The following is a 10,174-nucleotide window of genomic DNA, read 5'->3' on the forward strand; positions in this document are numbered from 1 at the left end:
TACTCTTGTCCATGGTAGTCTGCAAACCCAAAACCTGGCCCAGCCCTGTACACTATCAAAATTCCTGCAATGCCATGTAATGCATACTGGACGAAGAACAATTTCTTCAACTGCAATCTAAGGCTCCGGACTCGGGTCTGTCCAAGAAGTGATGGTAAATGGTAGACATGTTCTCCACTACCCTCTTTATGTTGAATTATTATTTTGGATATAGGGGAGGGTCACTTTTTTAAAATATTTTTTTTGCATTTAGGCACTATTAAGGTAAAAATATATTTTGAGGGCCATCCATTTTCATTTCAAAGGTCCAATATTCTCCATGTAACCGTTACTATGAATTAACTTCACTCCCTTACCGCTCCCTAAAAGATGAAATCGGTGTTTCCCTTAGTCCTGCTTGGAACCAAAGTCTTTCAAGATATGTTCGCCCTCTGGTTGGTATTGTAATTGTAACAACGCAGTCCTTTCTGAACAGACTACGGGCGATCTATGACAAGCCTCCTGTACAGCGGAGGTATAGAATGTCATTTTTACCAAGCTAATCTACAGTGGCAATTTACTAGACTATTTGTATAAATGAAAAATAATGATGGTGTGACCTACTGTTATTATTTCCTATTTATTTCCTATTTATGTTATCGAAAAGTGTCTGGTACGGCCATTTCATATCAAGAGAGAGGGTAAAATATCTATGGACTGTCCATATTTGAAATGTGTAACCTGATCAAGTCAATCGGGGGGGATGGAGTTATTTGTGCCTGAAGGGTGCAGGCTGGAATCAAACCCACGTTGACACATTAGGCTACAGATACGTTAGGCTACAGATACGTTAGGCTACAGATACATTGGGCTACAGATACATTGGGCTACAGATACATTGGGCTACAGATACATTGGGCTACAGAAACATTGGGCTACAGATACATTGGGCTACAGATACATTGGGCTACAGATACGTTAGGCTACAGATACGTTGGCTACAGATACGTTGGCTACAGATACATTGGGCTACAGATACATTGGGCTACAGATACATTGGGCTACAGATATGTTGGCTACAGATATGTTGGCTACAGATACATTGGGCTACAGATACATTGGGCTACAGATATGTTGGCTACAGATACATTGGGCTACAGATACATTGGGCTACAGATACGTTAGGCTACAGATACGTTAGGCTACAGATACATTGGGCTACAGATACATTATGCTACAGATACATTGGGCTACAGACACGTTAGGCTACAGATACATTGGGCTACAGACACGTTAGGCTACAGATACATTGGGCTACAGATACATTGGGCTACAGATACATTGGGCTACAGATACGTTAGCTACAGATACGTTGGGCTACAGATACATTGGGCTACAGATACGTTAGGCTACAGATACGTTAGGCTACAGATACGATACGTTAGGCTACAGATACGTTGGCTACAGATACGTTGGGCTACAGATACGTTGGCTACAGATACATTGGGCTACAGATACATTGGGCTACAGATACATTGGGCTACAGATACATTGGGCTACAGATACATTGGGCTACAGATACGTTGGCTACAGATACGTTGGCTACAGATACGTTAGGCTACAGATACGTTAGGCTACAGATACGTTGGCTACAGATACGTTAGGCTACAGATACGTTGGCTACAGATACGTTGGCTACAGATACGTTATGGCTACAGATACATTGGGCTACAGATACGTTGGGCTACAGATACATTAGGCTACAGATACATTGGGCTACAGATACATTGGGCTACAGATACGTTAGGCTACAGATACGTTAGGCTACAGATACATTGGGCTACAGATACATTGGCTACAGATACATTGGGCTACAGATACATTGGGCTACAGATACATTGGGCTACAGATACGTTGGGCTACAGATACATTGGCTACAGATACGTTGGGCTACAGATACGTTGGGCTACAGATACATTGGGCTACAGATACGTTGGGCTACAGATACGTTGGGCTACAGATACATTGGGCTACAGATACGTTGGGCTACTGATACGTTGGGCTACTGATATGTTGGGCTACAGATACATTGGGCTACATTTACGTTGGGCTAAAGATACGTTGGGCTACAGATACGTTGGGCTACAGATACATTGGGCTACAGATACGTTAGGCTACAGATACTTTAGGCTACAGATACGTTGGGCTACAGATACTACAGATACGTTGGGCTACAGATACATTGGGCTACAGATATGTTAGGCTACAGATACGTTAGGCTACAGATACGTTAGGCTACAGATACGTTGGGCTACAGATACGTTGGGCTACAGATACATTGGGCTACAGATACATTGGGCTACAGATACATTGGGCTACAGATACGTTAGGCTACAGATACATTGGGCTACAGATACATTGGGCTACAGATACGTTAGGCTACAGATACATTGGGCTACAGATACGTTGGGCTAAAGATACATTGGGCTACTTATACGTTGGGCTACAGATACATTAGGCTACAGATACATTGGGCTACAGATACGTTAGTCTACAGATACATTGGGCTACAGATCCATTGGGCTACAGATACAGTGGGCTACAGATACGTTGGGCTACAGATACATTGGGCTACAGATACATTGGGCTACAGATACATTGGGCTACAGATACATTGGGCTACAGATACGTTGGGCTACAGATACGTTGGGCTACAGATACGTTAGGCTACAGATACGTTGGGCTACAGATACGTTGGGCTACAGATACGTTGGGCTACAGATACGTTAGGCTACAGATACATTGGGCTACAGATACATTGGGCTACAGATACATTGGGCTACAGATACATTGGGCTACAGATACATTAGGCTACAGATACGTGTTGCAGTAATAGGACATAGGCCTAACGTTTGAGTGAGCGAGAAAAACAACTCAATCTAAATGACAGGAGCGCACATCTGTGTTGCTCCTGCTTTGAATCGACCGCTGTCCGGCAACAGAGTAACATAGTTATCAGTCAGTCCTTGCACCCATAGATCCATCTATGCATTTGGGTTATATTTCTCCAGCCCCATTCCTCAACCATTTATCAAAAAGTGGCACAGTGATTGCTTTGTTTCTATTGGAATTTGCCACTTTAATGAATAGGTAAATATATTTCAGGTTATCCATCTACACAAATAAATCAATACAATAGCTAAGCCCATTAAAACACCCAGGAAGAAGGGCCCAAGGAAAATGGGAGTGGATCTGGAGTGACTCAAAAGCGCAACTGCACATACAATACTGTTTAGAATATTAGACAATAGGCTCCCTCCTTCCCCACTCTCATTCTTCCAGTGCACTCCAGCCTTCACTTTGAAAGAGAAATCTCTCAAACGAATAGCACATGCACTATGGCTGCCAATAAAACCACTCCCTTGATTGCAACAAAGTAAGAATCAATTATTTAAAATGGTAAGAAACACCAGAATTAACAAAGTGCTCAGCATATAAACGGAACCATTCAAACCCTGTCCGTTACAAAAAATGGAATCTATGCAGAAGTCATCAATTGCGAAAGTCTCATCAGATGTTGGAGCTGGAAGGAATAGAGACAGAGGTTTGATACAGAGATGCAGCATAATATGAATAACAATGTAACAATTTGTAGGGTCATCCTCATCCCCTAATGTAGGGTCATCCTCATCCCCTACGATGTTGTTGTTGAGGGAGCGGATGCCACACACAAAAGTGAGAATACTTTTGTCAGAATTTTGACATAATAACAATTCTATAATTTAGCCAAACTGCTTTTAGATTGAGGCTGGACACAAGATGCTGGGGATGGGTCTTGAATCGTATTTAATATTACACACTCCACCAGCACAACTCAACATTCCAGATAGTGCCAAGGAAGCCCAAAAACGTGTCTTCTGCAGAGGACAGGACAAAGCCACAATAATACTTGATCAGTCATAATGTAAAACCTGTTGGTTGATAAATCCGGAGAAATGACGGACCATGTAAAAAACTGTTGGTCATTAAATCCGTCTCGAAGGACCATGTAAAAAAAATTAGTCCCTAAATCCAATAAGGATGAGAAATACCAGAGTTTTAGTGCAGGAACGGGATAATAGTGCTATTTAATGTTATCAATCAGTCATAGGCTATACACATTTTATTTACTGTTTCATGGATAACCCACTTAAGAGGTTAACATTTTTCCCAAAATGAAAATAAATAATTTTGAGCGATTTAAACACTTGACATCATCTAGCGTGCATCATGTGATTTTATACTATAACATGTTGCACACCAGATGATGTCAAAGTGTATCCTGGTGAACTTATCTCGTTAGTTTTTTAAAATACTTTTATTTACTATTGCTCAATATTTAAATCCTCATTTTTCCCAAAACCGTGGCAGACTAGAGTGATCACTATCAGATACATCCACAAGTGGCCATTCCATAAAGGGAATAGAGTCCAGGTGTTCTTTTAATATAACATTGGTTTCAGTCAGTTACAATCCACTAAGAGAGAATTGAGAAGTGGATTGAAATCAGCTATTTATTGGGTGTAATGTAAACTCACCAGGTGTTGTTGAAGGGCCATCAGTTGTTGAAGTGGTCGCTGGAAGATATAGACAGAGAGGTTGGAAACTTAGCACAAGCACTTCCTGTAAAGTCCTGTAGCCCCCAAAATATGAGATTTGGACTCTTTTATAAACGCTCAAAGCCCCACCCGCCTTCAATCCTGCTGATTCGATTGTATAGAGCAGTACAGCTGTTTAAACTCCTATCACCTGCTCCCCTTTCTCTCCCTGAATTTTGACCAATTCCACTGACTACTTAATTAAACTCTTTGCAGTCCATAAGTCATTAATTTTCAATGGAGGCAGATCACCTTGATTTGTGCCACTCTTGTGTGTTTTCCGTTGTTCCATGCTGCAACCACTAGTTAGTTGATTTTAAATGTATTTTGTGATATTTTAAGAGTATCAACTCGACAGCAACAATAATTCAGGAGGGCCGAGGTAAACTATTGTTTGCTAATTCTAGAATTCACAAAATAATGTTTTAGCATGGAGCACAACCACCAGCACAACTCAACATTCCAGATAGTGCCAAGGAAGCCCAAAACATGTCTTCTGCAGAGGACAGGACAAAACCAATGTAGAAAAAAAGTTGGTAATTAAATTCGTCTCGAAGGACCATGTAAAAACAATTGGTCCCTAAATACAATAAGGAAAAATAGCAGAGTTTTGGTGCAGAAACGGGATAATAGTGCTATTTAATGTTATCAGGTGATGTTGCACACCAGATGATGTCAAAGTGTATCCTGGTGAACTTGTCTTTAAAAAAATAAAAATAAACATAGTCATCAAGTAGAAGTAGCTGTAGATATAATACTTTACAAATGTATTTCCAAATACATTCACATAAACTACTTTAAAAAAACTTTGAATAATTATTTTGAAATGTATTTAAAGTAATTGAAATACATGAAATAGTATTTGAACCCAGGTTTGTTGAAAGTACCATTTGTCTGGAAGGCCCAGCGACCAGCGACATTGACATTGCTGGTGTAACTGAAAGTTGTGTCGTTGCTTTGAAATGACCCCGGGATCGAGAAGTAGTGGATGGAGTTGACTGTGTCATAACCAGCCTAGAAATACACATATCATAGATCGTTATTATCATTTATTAAAAGCATCAGAGATAAAATACTATCCATACATAATTCACATCAGGAATGCAATTTATGCTCATGATAATGAATATAAACCCATATTTTATTCTTCTTGAAAATGTATAATATGCATTCATTCTTCTGACCTGAATATTTTGAGTTGTTGGTGCAATCTCCCCATAGTTCATCAGGATGAAGGAGGATTGGCCACCAGCAATCAGAACCACTTGGAAGGTGATTCCCTTATATTAAGGAAATTAGATACACATTTTAATACATACTGTAGCCTCCTGTGTCATGTACCAATCTTGCCCATTATACATCTTATATCATAGCTTCACAGTCTTTTACTAATCGGTTTAAAAATAACTAAGCATCACTTTAGCTGACAATAGAAACAGAGTCACAAAAAAAGTCTTACTGTTCCAAAAGTGTTATAGTAGGGAACCTTATCCCAGGTAGCAACGAAGACCCAATTAACAGAGAAGCCCAGATTTGGGAAGTACTGATTAATATCTTGTGTGGCCTGTTGAAGAACACTGCCACTGCTGTACTGCCGGTAAGAGATGGTACCATTCCGCCTGTTGTCCAAATCGGTCCAAAATGGAGCAATCAGATCTCTTGAGGAAAATGCAGGGAATCGGTATGGTGTGTAATTGCCAAATGCTGCATTGAAGGTCAGATGTCCATTGTGGTTCACCTGAAATAAAATGTCTTAATTGAAATGGAAATAAAGCCTGTATGACAGTTTAGACACAACTGGTTACGCTTCATCATTTGTTTATTTGTAAGGACAGATCGTTGGAGAAGATGGTTTTGCATCGCTTACAACACTGACAAGTGAAAGTAAATGAAAATCAGACAAAATGCATGCGTGAATAAATAAAGTGCATGCAACATATTGTATGGGACACTTTTAAATGTAGTTTTAGAGATCATTCAATACAATACTCATAATTAAAATAAAAGCAGTTTAGGTCAAAATAGATTAGACTAATAAAGGAAATAGAGGAAGTAACAGTGCAGGCAGAAGGTAATGGAAATTGTACTGTAGAGGCACAAAATAGGCTACAGAAAAAATAAAAATAAATGGAGGTACTTATTCAAAAATGATCAAGTGTAATGTATTACAAAAATAAAGTGAATTGGATGGAAAATTGTGAAAAATGCACAACATTTCTCTTGAATCTTCAACATAGAAATTCTACCAAAAATAATTTACAGAAACTTGTTACAAATTATGGAGTTATCCATGATTCATCAAATTATAATTTGAAAGAGGAAGCAAAATATTTTAAGCATGTTTCCTTTTCAGTCTCCTCTATTTGCACTGAATAGTGTTAACTGTAATGATTTCTTTCCTAATAATAATAATAATTTAAAATAACAAATTTACAGAAAGACCTGTGTGAATGCCAACTTACTGAAGAGGAACCTTTTGAGGCAATAAAATATTTTCAGTCTGGAAAACATCAGGGCTTGACGGTATACCAGTAGAGGTACATCAGAACTTTTTTTGATGTACTCAAATATCCATTATTAGCATATTTTAATTACTCCTATACAAATGGTAGACGTTCAAGTTCTCAACAAGGTGTGATTTCATTACTACTAGAACAGGACCCAAGTTGTAAGTATAAAGATCCAGTCCATTTTAAAAACTGGAGGCCTCTAATGCTTCAATGTTGTGATGTGAAAATCCTGGCGAAATGCATAGCACATAGAATAAAAAATCTTTTACCAGATATTGTTCATTGCTGATCAGACAGGATTTTTACATGGACCATATTTTGGAGATAATATATGACAATTACTTGAAACAATTGAACATTATGAAACATAGAAGATACCAGGCTTGGTCTTCATAGCAGATTTTGAAAAGGCATTTGATAAAGTATGACTAGAATTTATATATAAATGCCTGGATTACTTTAATTTTGGTGAATCTCTTATAAAATAGGTTAAAGTTATGTACAGCAACCCCAGGTGTAAAATAGTAAATAATGGTTACTTCTCAGAAAGTATTGAGCTTTTAAGAGGAGTAAAACAGGGCTGTCCGTTGTCTCCATATCTATTTATTATGACCTTTGAAATGCTAGCTATTAAAATTAGATCCAACAAGAACATCAAGGGGTTAGAAATCCAGGGGATAAAAACAAAAATGTCAATGTATGCTGATGACTAGTTTTTTCTTAAGTCCGCAATCTGGATCCCTGCACAGTCTCATTTAATTTTATTTGGAATGCTAAGCCAGACAAATTAAATGTGCCCATTTATATAATGAATATGAGTTTGGGGTGCTAAAATGATTAAATATTAGCATTTGAAATATCTCACTAAAAGCTTCACTAATACATAAATTATACTTAATCTCAAAATGGTTCTCCAGTAGATTATTAAGAAAGGCTCAGCCTTTGTTAAAAAATTGCCTTTTTGTATACAGATTGAAACTTCTAATTTCTGACAAATTTAAAATGAAATTTTGTTTAAAGTATTGCCCTTTCTTAAACAAGCCATACAAAGCTGGTTCAATTTCAGTTTTATCCTCAAGACAAGATAGAACAAATATTACAACAAATGGGTAACTCAAATATACTGATTAATAAAAAACATTCTTTATACATTTTCTTTTAAATGGTATTATATTTATTAATGATATTATGAATAGAAACGGTGGAGTTATGTCACATATTTAGCTATTGAAAATATATGGGAATATCTGCTCAATCCAAACTTACTACCACAAAAATGGAGGAGGCAAGTGGAAAAGGGAGACGGTAGGGAACTTGTTTGCCTGCCATATATTAAAGATACAAACTGGCTGAAAGGAACTGCATAAATAGACAAATATACCAGTTCCATTTGAGGACAAAAATGTTGACAGCTGCGCCATACAGGTTGCAAAATAAATGGGAAGAGATTTTTGATGTACCAATTCCATGACACATGAGCTTTTAAATTTAAGTTTTTATATAAAATTCTTGCCACCAACAGAATGCTATATATAGGTGGCATACAACAATCTCAGCTCTGTAATTTTTTTGTTGTTGTTGTTGAATTTTTACCCCTTTTTCTCCCCAATTTTGTGGTATCCAGTTGTTGTAGTAGCTACTATCTTGTCTCATCGCTACAACTCCCGTACGGGCTCGTCGGGAGAGACGAAGATTGAAAGTCATGCGTCCTCCGATACTCAACCCAACCAAGCCGCACTGCTTCTTAACACAGCTTCTTAACACAGCGCGTATCCAACCCGGAAGCCAGCCGCACCAATGTGTCGGAGGAAACACTGTGCACCTGGAAACCTTGGCTAGCGCGCACTGCGCCCGGCCCGCCACAGGAGTTGCTGGTGCGCGATGAGACAAGGACATCACCACCGACCAAGCCCTCCCTATCCCGGACGACGCTAGGCCAATTGTGCGTCGCCCCACGGACCTCCCGGTTGCGGCCGGTTATGACAGAGCCTGGGCGCGAACCCAGGGACTCTGATGGCACAGCTGGCGCTGCAGTACAGCGCCCTTAACCACTGCGCCACCCGGGAGGCCGTAGGTCTGTAAATTTTGCCTGTGAAGAGAGAGAATTAATAGATAATTTACTCTGGTATTGCCCCCATGTAGCTTGTTTCTGGTCACAGGTTCAGGAATGGTTAAAAAAAACACAACATGCTCTTAAAATGAACCTTACAAATAGCAGTGTTGGGCGATTTGGAAAGCCATAGTTAGTCAATAAATAATATAATAATACTCGTAGGAAAGGTTTTCATCTTTAGCTCACAATTTGTGGATACTATACGATTAGAAAGGTAAAAAAGGATCTAAAACATCACAGGACAATTGATAAATATATGGCACATGGAAACCAAACGAGGGTGGTCTACGGTGATAGGTGGGATGGGCTGAGGGGTGGGATTAAAGAGCTGAGGTCTATGGTGATAGGTGGGATGGGCTGAGAGTGGCTGAGGGGTGGGATTAAAGAGCTGAGGTCTACGGTGATAGGTGGGATGGGCTGAGAGTGGGATGGGCTGAGAGTGGCTGAGGGGTGGGATTAAAGAGCTGAGGTCTATGGTGATAGGTGGGATGGGCTGATTAAAGAGCTGGCTGGTGAGGGGGATGGGATTAAATTAAAGAGCTGAGGTCTATGGTGATAGGTGGGATGGGCTGAGAGTGGCTGAGGGGTGGGATTAAAGAGCTGAGGTCTATGGTGATAGGTGGGATGGGCTGAGAGTGGCTGAGGGGTGGGATTAAAGAGCTGAGGTCTATGGTGATAGGTGGGATGGGCTGAGAGTGGCTGAGGGGTGGGATTAAAGAGCTGAGGTCTATGGTGATAGGTGGGATGGGCTGAGAGGCTGGCTGAGGTCTATGGTGGGATTAAAGAGCTGAGGTCTATGGTGATAGGTGGGATGGGCTGAGAGTGGCTGAGGGGTGGGATTAAAGAGCTGAGGTCTATGGTGATAGGTGGGATGGGCTGAGAGTGGCTGAGGGGTGGGATTAAAGAGCTGAGGTCTATGGTGATAGGTGGGATGG

At 39.8% G+C, this 10,174-nt stretch overlaps 1 protein-coding gene across 2 annotated transcripts in view; it reads right to left on the bottom strand.

Annotated features, from left to right (window-relative positions):
• Positions 1 to 3,093: 3,093 nt before the first annotated feature.
• Positions 3,094 to 10,174, bottom strand: part of LOC135555469 (sushi, nidogen and EGF-like domain-containing protein 1) — a 14,859-nt gene continuing 7,778 nt past the window's right edge. For both annotated transcript variants that reach the window (XM_064987934.1, XM_064987925.1), the window contains 5 exons: positions 6,076 to 6,354; positions 5,801 to 5,896; positions 5,504 to 5,630; positions 4,557 to 4,595; positions 3,094 to 3,562 (listed from right to left, as the gene is read on the bottom strand). In XM_064987934.1, the coding sequence (XP_064844006.1) occupies positions 3,423 to 3,562; positions 4,557 to 4,595; positions 5,504 to 5,630; positions 5,801 to 5,896; positions 6,076 to 6,354 (681 nt within the window). In that variant the 3' untranslated portion in view covers positions 3,094 to 3,422. The remainder of the gene's footprint in view (positions 3,563 to 4,556; positions 4,596 to 5,503; positions 5,631 to 5,800; positions 5,897 to 6,075; positions 6,355 to 10,174) is intronic.

This window comes from Oncorhynchus masou, chromosome 2 (genome assembly GCF_036934945.1).
Source record: "Oncorhynchus masou masou isolate Uvic2021 chromosome 2, UVic_Omas_1.1, whole genome shotgun sequence".
Taxonomy (NCBI): domain Eukaryota; kingdom Metazoa; phylum Chordata; class Actinopteri; order Salmoniformes; family Salmonidae; genus Oncorhynchus; species Oncorhynchus masou.